This window comes from Lepidochelys kempii, chromosome 1, assembly GCF_965140285.1.
Source record: "Lepidochelys kempii isolate rLepKem1 chromosome 1, rLepKem1.hap1, whole genome shotgun sequence".
Taxonomy (NCBI): Eukaryota; Metazoa; Chordata; order Testudines; family Cheloniidae; genus Lepidochelys; species Lepidochelys kempii.
Window position 1 is genome coordinate 254454899 of NC_136380.1, and position 12733 is coordinate 254467631.

Genomic DNA, 12733 nt, shown 5'->3' on the forward strand with positions numbered 1-12733 from the left:
TCATCTCACGCAGTGTACTCAGTGCATGCTGATATTGCAGAATTACACATGCCCGTTGTGAATGGAAATAAAAAATAAAGCATATCTGTAGGGCTCTTAACAAATCTGCTTAAAGGATAATCAGACCCCTAGGTAATGCCACACCTCAATTTAAAAAAAAGTTGTTAGCATAACCGAACTGAAAATGAAAATTTGATCTTCTGGGATCATAATTTACCTGTTTTGCCTAAGTATTATAGGACCCTCCAGCCAGAGGATGACTTTACAGTATCCTAGCGGTTGCAGAACCTAGGCCTGCTGTCTCTTACTGAAACGTGTTTTTTTTTCTTGTGTGGGGTAGTGAACTGAATTGGGCTGGAATTGTAGAACCATTCTGTTGAGTATTTCAGTAAAACAAATGACCAGCCTGATATCCTAATGTTGTTGTTAACTTGTAATGGGCCTGGAACCCCCTCAGGAGGTAGCAATCTTAAGGGTTTTTTTTGGTCAACAGTGACATTTTTTTAAAATTGGGAAAATGGCAGCATTTTTGTGGCTAGAGCTGTGGTCTCCTAACATGTTGTCATATTTCTCAGTGACTTTTTACGACCAGAAGTTGTTTGTAAGCTTAACAATACTTTTGCTGAAACAGAGGAAGTAAATTCATCAAGGTAGGAAGGAAAACTGTTTATATTAACACACAAAAAAAATTGAGCTTAAATAGTCAAGGAGCAGCAGCCAAATGCAAAAAGAGCTCCAATAAGTTATTTTTTTGTGGTCCCAAAACTTCAGCAGGGGAGTAATTTCTGCTTTTCTCTTAATTCCTTTACGATCAGCTATTCAAACTTTGGTAGCATTGTTTCTCTAACCATGGATTTCTCTCTTCCTCTGCTTTACTTTTTTGTGAATTATCAGCTGACTTTTGTATGTGATGGGTTGGTTAGCACTTAATTTTTTCCACATGATTATCACATTTGTAAAAAAAACAAAAACAAAACCAAAGCCACTTCTTTAAACCATAACCCCTGTGCTTCTTTAACTCTTGTCATGCACTCCATGGTAGAAATGACCCTGTCTCTCTGCATTTTAATTCTAGATTTTTTTTCTTTCTTGCTTCCCCATCTCTAGGCTCCCTATCTCCCCCTACTTTATGTTAGAACTGTTGCCCACCCAGCTTCCTCCAGACAGTGTCTTCCTCCTTCCTTTGTGTGCCAGCCCCACATGGCCTGTCAGGTCCCCAGATCACTGAAGAGTCTTGCCCTCTCTGCTGTCTTGGGGGGCAGGGGTGGGTCGCTGCAAGCATGGTGGAGCAGAATCCTCATGTCAGTGTGTTTTGGGGCTTTAAATGTGCCCCTAGCACCTGCCAATTACATGTTACCACAATCCCCTTTAACCACACACTCATATGAATCTACTAACTTCACCAACAGCTCAGCAGTTCTATATTCTGTTCAGCGTTTTCCATTTCAGAACCAACTGGAGTTTTAGTTTAACTCAGAATGTAGTTAATTCTCAGAAGCTCTCAGAAATCTAGAATGCTGTATCTCTATATATCTGTGGTTGTCATCCAGGGGTATGCAAAGGTCTTCCAGGGGTACATTAACTCATCTATATATTTGCCTGGTTTTACAACAGGCTACATAAAAAGTTCTAGCAAAGTCAGTACAAACTAAAATTTCATACAAACAATGACTTGTTTATACTGCTCTATATACTATACACTGAAATGTAAGTACAATATTTATATTCCAATTGATTCTCATTTTTACCATACAATTATAAAATAAAAAGTGAGCAATTTTTCAGTAATAGTGGCTGTGACACTTTTGTATTTTTGTTAGCAAGTAGTCTTTAAGTGAGGTGAAACTTGGGATACACGTGAGAGATCAGACTCCTGCAAAGGGGTACAGTAGTCTGGAAAGATTGAGAGCCACTGCTGAATATATACACTATGATTGACGTACATATATGGAAGCTGGCACCATTGAGAAAACATGCAAGATAATACAAAAAAAAATAGGTGTATATGAAGAACTCATGCTGACTGAATTAGCTGCTGTCACAACGTTTGACACAATGCTCTGTGTAAGTGGATTTACAGATATAAAATGAAACCATTGTTAAACATTTTAAAAATAAGAAGTTGGGGCCTCTGTATTCTGCGACTCTGCAGCCACAGAATTTGCTGTGAATGCTAGCCACTGTTACAGAATTGTGCTCCAGAATCTAAGCTTTCATGTATTATTTTTGACAGAACTATGAAAATAACTTGCACTGAAAGGAAACCAATGCAATACTGACATCTTGAGAATACACTGAGCTTAAAATAGTACATGTAAAGAGTATACACTTTCTCACTCAGACCAATAGATGCTTCGCTCCAAAACCTAATGCCATAAAATGCTGGTCATTTTAGCAGAAATAGCCAGCTATTCAACTTATCCAGCAATCCCAAACAACCTTATTTGATGTTAAAATCCCTAACTGTCTCCTAGTTGATTGCCAGAAACTCCGAACTTCTTTCTTTGACAAATTCTATAATCCGTTATGCGTGGTCAATGCAAAACTGTGGGGCATATATAGAATGAGGTCTACTATACTTATTTCACTGTTTCTTTATTTTTAATTCACTAGCCTGTCTCCCACCACACCCCCTTTAAAAAATATTTTTTATGGGACCCAGTTTTGCATCTGTTTTTTGTGTGGTGTTCCTAATGACTTCATTGACATTCTGCCCTCTGAGCAGCTGCTAAAGTAGGTTGTATTAAATAAATTAAAAACTTGCCCATCTCATGAACCCCCTACTGAGAGCTTAATTAAAATCAACTGAGAATTTAAAACTATGAAAAACCTTGGTTAGAAGACACAATGAACTACAGAGACTTATGTCAGTCCAGGAGAAGGCAGAATGACTTGATGCCAGTTACCGTTTATTCAAGTGACTGGGAACATCATGTGCTCTGGCACATAATCCCTGAGGCCAAAGATGCGGGTGCTGCCAGCGCTCTCAACTATAAAGCTCATGAAACTTCATAGCAAACCTGTGATGTGACTGATTTCCTCACCATCGCTGCTCTCCCCCTCCCCTTTCCAAAAAACAACTTGGACCATGATTTAGCTGTTTGAGGCCTTTTTAAAATGGACATTTTCTAAAAAACCAAAACCATATAACTGTGTAAATTGTTAATCTTTTTTTAAAAGCAGGTGGATGTTCCATCACCCTCCCAAGTCAAATCCTCTGCCTCTACAATGCTGCATTAAAATCATGAATCTTTAAGATTGAGCCAATATCAATTTAGCTTTAAAGCAGAAGACCTGATCCTTGAAGTTACTGGTAATCTAGATTAAAAATTCAACAAAGGTATATGGCTAGGCTTGAGTTTGGGAATTTTCCACACACCTACCAGGATCCTAAACTGCATTCCTTAGGCCTGCTGAACTGCCATTGGAATTTAGGGTGCGCAAAAGAATGCGGGATCGGGCCCAACTGCATTGCTTATAAGAGGCAAGATAAGTGAAGATGGTTTAAAAACACATTACTTTGGGGTAACATTCAATTACTACTTTTTGCTGGATTTTCCTTCATTTTTGACAGTGTCTGCTCTGGTACAGGGAAATAGGATCAGCAAGCAGTTCAGAGTGAGGTAGTTGCAGAGGCAAATTATTTTCTTTAATCTCGCATCAAAGTAGAATAATATATAGATGTGTATTTGAAAAGGGTGCCTCTCTATGCTTTAGGTCCCTTGGTTGTAACTCAAAAATGCAAGTACATTGTATATAAGAGAACCTAGCAAATTTTGGAAGCAGATACTTATTTTTAGCAAAACTCTTGCTGTTCACCCTTAAATTCCAGTTAGTTCCTGTAACAGTGAACCATCCATAGTCACGCTGTTATACTCAATAAGCTAGTGGTGTTCAGCTACTGGTTTGTATATGGCAGTAATGGAAAGTATATTTTTCAAGTTCATGATATTATCCAAATGGAAAGTGATTCTCTAGGGGGAACAGCAAAAAAGCCCCTTCCTCATGTCGCTCATTATGTTTTTTTGTTCTCAGCATGTTTGTACACTAGCTACAAGAAACCAAACTGAGCTTGCATAGATCAGAAAAAGCCAGTAGTGGGGGGTAATTTGGAGAGGGAACACATTGAATGGGTCAGCAACATGGCTGGGAGATGTGCTAAAACAGGGCTAGTGGAGCCTAGCTGATGTGTGGAGAATGGGCTAGCTGGCTTGGTATTCAAATTGTGGGACATAATATGTACAACTGTCTAAATGACTACTAAGAACATATATTTTTCCTGATTGAAAAACTGGGAAATTCAGTGGCAAACTGTTAATGCAGAGATAAGGTTGCTAGTAGTCTTTCCTTGCAGAACATTGAGTTGAGCAAAGCTCAAATTTCTGAAAGCCAGGAAATGCACAGTTAAGGTTGCCCATGCAACCTTAACTCTACCATCTTTCAGCAATGCCCCCAATATGTCCTGCCAGTCCCACAGTTGTTGAAATTGCTGTTCACCTCTTTTTACAACCTATTTATTCTCATCCATGGGATTCTATCTACCACTATTAAAGAACAAAAAGGGGGAAAAAATTGCCCACACTTGGTTATCTCAGAGACCACCTCTCCTACAATGCTGTTTCACGGTGGCAGTTTGGATCAGTTCACAGTTTTTCTGCCACTGTGAATTACAGTACTCTGTCAGCAGAGACAGAGCTTTCTTGACTGAATCACTCTAGCAGAAAAAGGGTCAATTTATTCTGTTCCTGCTATTAGCAGGTTTGTGTTTGTAGTCCCCAGTGCTGCCCACTCTCTCTTGTCTGGATTATTTATCAAAATCTAGCAGGTTCAGTAACTGCTGCTTCTGATTTATAAGCAAAGATAATTATACAGAAAACTTTTTAATTGAATTAAAATATTTGTGAAAAGTCAGTTGAGCTGTAGAGGTTGATTTGACCATTTCTCCTGAACTATGATCGTTTTTGGTTTGTTTTTTATTTTTAAAAAAAAAAAACTTTAAGGGTGAGATCTTCAAAGTCTTCAGCATTGGCCAACTTTTCCCACTGAAGTCAAAGAGCGTTTTATCACTAACTTCAGTGAAAGCAGTTAGGCCAGTGTTGAATGCTTCTGAAAAGCCCACTCTTAAGCTTCCTTTTTTTTTTTCTTTATGTGTCTTGTTGATTTCCAGATAACTCATAGCCATGGTTTAACAATACTAAGTATTTCAGAGAGACTGAAATTCTGTGTTTTAGTGACTGTCTCTTTTGGCATACATGATATAAATATAACCCCATCTGTGCTTATCAAAAATGATTTCCAGATAAATTTTTAGAGGCGAAGAATGCAGCAGACTGGTAGGTCTTTAAACCAAAACATCACCAGTGTACTAAGTAGCTGTGTGTGACAGTCAATAACTAACTTGTCTCACGTTTTGCTTATAATATCATATGCTTTCCTGTTTGACAACGTGATGTATCACACAGCATTGTACCACAGTTTGACCTGCCTAGTTTAGTTGAATAATATGTTTTAACATGACTCTTCATTTTCTTAATCATTACTGTAACAAAACTCCCTCGATCGCGTCCAGTGAAACTTTCCTCTCTAGCTCTCAGTCTGGGTGGTGAGCATTTGTTTTAGTGCTGAAAAATCCAATTCCTGCAACATTTCCTTAAGTAGGAAACTGTTACAATATATTTAGTATTAATTAAAAAACTGAAGTGTGTGTACATGGCGCATATTTCTGATCATAAACTGATTCATACCGCACCAGTGGATGTCACTAAGAACTACCCAGATTAGTGACTACACTGTTTCACTAGTAACTAACGTACGTCAAGGGACAAGAAGCAGAGGAAGATTTAAAGGGCAAAAACCAAAGGATCTGGGTGGTATAGGGTGCAGTAAATCTTTTATTGCCACTTATTTGCGAAGACTTTCATAACTAGACTCGTGACTCTGCCATCCATGAGTAATATTGTCTTCCTGAATTTGTAGCAATAAAAAATGTATGGAGCCCTGTTCGGTCATGCACTCTCTTCTACTGTGTCTTTCCTCTCTCTTGGTTGATTTGTCTGAGTTTGTTTTAGGTTTTTAGAAAATAGTGTGTTTAGAATCTTTCTGTAATTGAAATGTTTTTCTGACCTTCTGATTCTTAAATCACTTACATTTTTCTAAGCAGCAATGCAAATTAACAACTGCTTGTAACATAAGTATAGCATTCTGTCTTTTGATCACTGGACAATCTTTGAGTCTCTTGATCAGCTTGGCCTGGCACTATATTTTGCAGGTAGTATTGTAACTCTCCTAGCTATGACTGCATATTAGTTACCTTAATTTACTAAAAGTCTACATTCCACTCTGTCTCATCTTGCTAGTTTTAATATGCCCTCTTTTGTCTGTCAGCATATAGACTATTAAATACCAGTTTGAGTTTGCCTCAACTTTGAATCTGACTGAGTCATTAAATCTCAAATAAGAGAGGTGTATGCACATGAAGAACCATTTAGCTTCAAGCTTAGTAGGAGAGGTATGTACTATATTCCAAATATTTAAGACGACTAGAACAGGATTGTCAAGGTTCCTTCCCCACTCTGAACTCTAGGGTATAGATGTGGGGACCTGCATGAAAACCTCCTAAGCTTGCTTTTACCAGCTTAAGGTTAAAACTTCCCCAAGGTACAAACTATTACCTTTTGCCCTTGGACTTTCGCTGCCACCACCAAACGTCTAACCGTGTTTATTATTGGGAAAGAGCCATCTGGAAACGTCTTCCTCCCCCAAAATCCTCACCAAAACCTTGCACCCCCCTTCCTGGGGATGGTTTGATAAAAATCCTCACCAATTTGCATAGGTGACAACAGACCCAAACCCTTGGATCTTAAGAACAATGAAAAGAAGCATTCAGTTTCTTACAAGAAGAATTTTAATAGAAGAAAAAGTACCATTTCTGATTTTACAGAGGGCATTCTTTTTAAATACCTTACAGGGTAATTAGATTCAAAACATAGAGAATCCCTCTAGGCAAAACCTTAAGTTACAAAAAGACACAAAGACAGGAATATCCATTCTATTCAGCACAGCTTATTTTCTCAGCCATTTAAAGAAATCATCATCTAACGCATCTCTAGCTAGATTACTTACTAAGTTCTAAGACTCCATTCCTGTTCTGTCCCTGGCAAAAGCATCACACAGACAGACACAGACCCTTTGTTTCTCCCCCCTCCAGCTTTGAAAGTATCTTTTCTCCTCATTGGTCATTTTGGTCAGGTACCAGCGAGGTTATCCTAGCTTCTTAACCCTTTACAGGTGAAAGGGCTTTTCCTCTGGATTTTAAAGGTGTTTACCCTTCCCTTCCCTTTATATTTATGATGTGGATGATTTCTTTTTTAAACTAAAAATGTAATGGTCTATTATAAGGACCTCTGTTTCCATAAAAGTAACCAAAGTCTTGCTGTGACCCAATAGGATTAATGTATAGAACCCAGGTGAAACTGGCAGCATGCTTATGACTAGGAGATGTGCTGTCATCTCTATCTTTATCCATTTATTTTGGTTGTGTGTGTAAGAAAACCTTTAAAGATATTCTCTGAATATTTCTGTAGCAGTTCATATTTTGAAAAGCTAATAATGACCTAGATAAAATATGACCAAAAACAAGTTCCTTGAAGAAAGTGGCTGAAGTTTTTATGATTTGATGGATGACAGTAGTAAAAGATTTTGCATTCAAATTCACAATGATTAAAATTTTGGGGGGTTTTTGTATGTGTCCACAGAAACTGTGTGAAGGAATCTTAAACATCCTCGAAAAAGACACAAAAACTTCATGTCGAGTTGCTTGTCTTGAAGCCCTTCGGATTCTCTCCAGAGATAAGAAGGTTTTAGTGCCTGTGACAACAAAGGAAAACATGCAGATCCTGATGAGGCTGGCAAAGCTGGACATGACAGAAGATTCTTTGGAGGATGTGTCCAATTTCCCTGTTATAGTGGAAGCTTTAAAATGCCTCTGTAACATAGTTTTTAATAGTGCCATTGCACAGAAGCTCAGTTTGGAACTGAACCTTGCAGCTATGCTTTGCAATCTACTGAAAAAATGCAAGGACCAACAGTTTGTTGATGCCATTAAATGTTTTGATTTGCGCCTTCTCTTCCTCCTGTCACTTCTGCACACAGAGATTCGGTCACAGTTGCATCATGAGCTACAAGGGTTGCAGGTTTTGACTCAAGCCTTGGAAAGTTCATTTAGCATAAGATGGACAGACAAATACAAAGCTGCTGAAGAGCATGATGGATCTCCTTTATCGCTACAAGAAACAGATTGTGCCATTGAGGCACTCAAAGCTCTCTTTAATGTGACGCTTGACAGTTGGAATGTTCACAGTGAGGTAAGGTCTGAGTTTAAATTCTTTGATTGGGCTTATTTTGTCTGCAAGAACCATAGCCACCTCATACTTAAATTGGAGAAGCAATTGCCCAGTCATCAGAGCAGGGCATTCCCTTGTTTAGGACAGTACTTAAAAGCTAAACACATGCTTAAGTGCCCTTCTGAACTAGGGCCTCAAAAAGGTGGTGAATCCTTAATGTTAGGAAAAAACTTTGAGGTCCTCAGAGGAAAGTAACTACACAGTGGGGGTTGGATGGATGGTGTAATACAATTTTTTATTTTTTTTAAGGTTTTTATATATAAACTCAAATATGCAGTTGAATGTCTAATGAGAATGAGGCTGGATGAGAGTTTAAGGTTTCCAAAGGGAAATAAGCACTAGTTAAGCACATTAAAATATATGTTGGTTAGGATAACTTTTTTCTTTAAATGTGTGTTGTTCAGATGACCATCTCTCGGGATTATAGCCAGCAATTAAGGCTGTGGAACAATGACTTGATTGTTTTTCTGTGGACACAATTACAAACAGATCAGCTTTTTTTAAGAACAAGTAATTGTTTGAGGGAAAGAGGTGTGCTTTTTTCCTTAAGATGTTAAATGATGAGAAGCAATACATGCACCTTGTTGGTATAATTTTTAAATAGGATTTACCTTTTCTCTTGCTGAATGTCAAACCAGTTGCCTCGAGAGAACCTATGGCACCTGGAATATGATACATCAGCCTTCCTGTCCTCCCCTCTTTTTTGTTGTTTACCCCACTTGTGTCACATCTTAAAATTATATTGTAAGCTCTTTCAAGTCAAGCACTGTAAATATGATTACAACTGGTAAGTCTAAAGAGAAGGTATTTACACTATAGTAATTTTGCCATATAGTTAAACCTCAAAACAAATGTCTTAATTATCAAGCAGAGATTCTTTTGTGTAAGGTCAGTGTGTTAGACTAATCTGCAGAGAGGTTAACAATCCTAAGAACATGAGAGCCCGGATATGAATTACTCACCCAGGAATGTGGGACTTGAAAAGAGTTTTGAAATTAACAATTCAGTTAAAAATTTTCCAAAATTATGGGGCCCTGAAGAAAAATGTAACTCCCAAAATAGAAAAAAGTTTAGGTCTGAATGTCACAGTAGATAGCATAGTCTTCAGACTCTTGGATAATCCACAAGAAAGCGAGGGACTTTTCTTGCTCTTGCTTTTGACTTACAACCTCAATAATTAAAAAGTCTCTCTTGACAGGAAGAGATGCCTTACCTTTGTCTAGACAAACAGTAGCATTAAATGTGTGTGCTCAGGGGTGGAAAATATGACCTCCTAAGTGTAAGTGTGTGTATAATATGCATGCATGTATATGCACTTAGGAGGTCATATTTTATTTATATATAAATGCATGCTGTATAAATGTATGCATTTGGAAAGAAGTTGGGTGAAAATAAATGACTTTATTTCCCTCAGACAGAATTACCTGGTCATAAAATCAAAGATGTTAAACTGTAGACTCAAGCCATGTTATGTGTTTACTTCATGGGTAGCAACTCCTTCTTCTGAAACCTAAGTCTTGATGCTGATAAGTTCTACTTCTCCATCTCTGAGGGTTTCCAGTAGCACCAGATGAAGGTTTTATCTCCTGACGAAGGGACTACAGAAATTATGTAATATCCTTTTGAATATAAAGCAACTACCTCTCATGGACATGGGCACCTTGCTTAAAAATATCTAAATCAGATGACACCTCACATTAAGCCTGTATAAGACCTGATCATACTGGAACTGGTTGACTTGCAGGGAACTGCAGCTGTCACAAAAGGGGGATGTCTATTATAATTTTGATCACCAGATCTTTCAGTATATTTTCAAGACAGGATAGACCACATACTCCTGGGTCTTGCCTATCTGTTAAAATATAGAGCAGAATTCACTGAAGCTATCACTTGCCCTGGTAAGATGAATTTGTAGCCTCAAGCATTTTTCTCCATGCAACGTTTGTTTGGTTTTCAAAATAGTGACTGTGCAGCAAGTTGGGCTTCCTGTGTTTTTTGAAAGGGGAGTAGTTCATCACTGTCTTCTTCCTTGAGAACATAAAGATTGAAGCTGAATATGGTATCTCTTAGCAGTCACAGCGCACTAATGTCTGCACCTGTATCTTTTTAGGTAGGTAGTCTGTAATTAGGGACGTATCGCATGAAAAGTAGTCTTACCTCTGATCTAGGCCACTGAAGTAAGCTCTTAGAAACTGTTTGGTTCCTTGAATTTTTCCAACATGAGCCCATTTGATATTGCAACAGACTTCCCAAAGTCCTGTGGACTATCAAGTGAAACCATGGTGCGGCTGAACTATAGGGAAGGATCAACAGTTAGCTATCTGGCCAACTCTTGGTTATTTTGTCTTCGTTTTCTGACACCTGAAAGGAAGGGTATGATTACAGATACTGTGGAGTTTTTAAGAAGGTTGAGACGGCATCTTTCCCAATGCTTTCTCGCACTGAAACCTCAAAAACGATGGAGTTTTGTGCGTGTGGGAACTGGCAGTCTCAGCAGTGGCATTTCCTACTGATTCAGTTGGGGGAATATCTTTAGAAAAGTGGAGGTTTCATCTCAGAACTTTGCCCCTGGACAAGCCAAACAAGCCAGTCTGAACTGAAGAAACAGCTTATGCTGAGGGAGCATAATGAAGAAGGGAAAAGGGAAGTACTGTTGCATTGGGTCACTCTATTTTCTATCACATGAGTATTGGATCTCTTCTAGGCTTAGAAATTTTATTTTGTATTTCAAGATAGAGCTTTTATAGTAACTTATTTGCTAAAGGTTTCCAAAGCCAAACAACACTTCAGTAAAAGCTATTCTCTCTAGTTCTAAACTTTAACATTCCCCAAAGGATCCTTGTTGGGCAAAGTGTTGTTTAACATCCTTTTTAATGATCTAGGAAAAGAGGTAAACAGTACACTAATTAAGTGCGCTGGCGATGCAGAATTAGGAGACGTTGCAAACATCCGGGAGGATGGAAAAATTATAAAGGGATCTAAAGAGTTTATTCCTATGAGCTCAAAATGAGATTCAACCTCAACCTGTATCTGAAACACCAGAATTCAATGGCAGGAAATAATTTCAAAGTAGCAATGCCAGAATAGAGTTGATCTTGAGTATCAAATTGGAGGACGAGGTGGTGATGGTTTAACGTTTATATTACAGTAGCACCCCAGGGCCCAATCAGAATTGGATCCCATTGTGTTAGGTTCTACAAACACTTGAGATCTTCATTGCCAAGAGAAACTAACAGTCAAAAAGAAAATAAATAGGGAAGGGGACAGGGATAACCCATACAACTCAATGATTGTGGTGGTTATTGGCACACTTTAATTATGTATTTTTTTTGCTCCTGTTTAGGGCTTTTTGGGGAGGGATGAGTGGGCGAGGTCATTTTTAAAAAAAAGGGCAAAGATAGGGTGAGTGGGAATGGGAAGAGTAGACAAGTTAAATAAGGGAGAAGAGAAGGACTGAAGGGGCAAAGAAGAGAGTAAGAAGGAATATGGAGGACAGCAGATTGAGATGTGTTTTAAAAAGACTGAGGAATAGGGGAGGGAGGAGTTTGGCTGTTTGTCCCAATCAGACTGAGGAATGTATGTAGTCTAAACTTTCAAAAGCAGTCAGTGACATCATTGATGCCCAGGAGCCATGAAGGAATGTTGCTGCCACTGTCCCTGATTACTGCAAGGGACAAATCTCTGGCACCAATGGCTGGCTCCTCTTCTGGGAATTTTGGCGCTGCCAGCTTTCAGAGGAAATAGATCTAGTGCCCCCAGGATGAGATTGCCCTCTTCTCCTCCTCCCTCCTCCCCCCCCCCCCCCCAAAAAAAAAAAACCACCAACCTGCAGTGAGATACAGGAGTGCAAAAAATGGCAGAGACATTCTGGGTAGCTTACAGAGAAGTGACACCTCACAGAATGAGGAGGGCTAAGGGTAATGTAACACATACCAAAATTTGGTATGTGTAAATGGCAGGGAAAGGGAGAAGATAGTTGTGGAGTTGAAATTGAGCAAAGGATAACTTAGTCTGAATATCAAGATAAATTTCCTAATTATGAAATGTTAGACTGGAAGGGCTAGATGCACAAAAGGACTTGCATGCTTAACTGACACTTTAGGCACCTAAATCCCAGAATCAGGCCCCAGTGGGATTTACAAAAACCTCACTCCGCTGCTGCCAAACCATGTAGGCCCCTAAACTTCCTCTGCTCCTAAATTTTTACTATAAATGTTCCCTATGCCTATATTTTGGCCTCTGAGCATGCTCAGTGCAGCCCCATGCTGGGCATCCAGACACCTAAGCCCCAGTGCAATTTGGGCCCTACATGCATTCCTATATCTAACTTG

The 12733-nt window shown here is 38.8% G+C and overlaps 1 protein-coding gene across 1 annotated transcript in view; it reads left to right on the forward strand.

The window, feature by feature from the left end:
• The window catches only part of RIC8B (RIC8 guanine nucleotide exchange factor B), a 59683-nt gene that overhangs the window by 13819 nt on the left and 33131 nt on the right, over positions 1-12733 (forward strand). The window contains exon 3 of the mRNA XM_073324456.2: positions 7755-8363. Coding sequence (XP_073180557.1) covers positions 7755-8363 — 609 coding nt within the window. The remainder of the gene's footprint in view (positions 1-7754; positions 8364-12733) is intronic.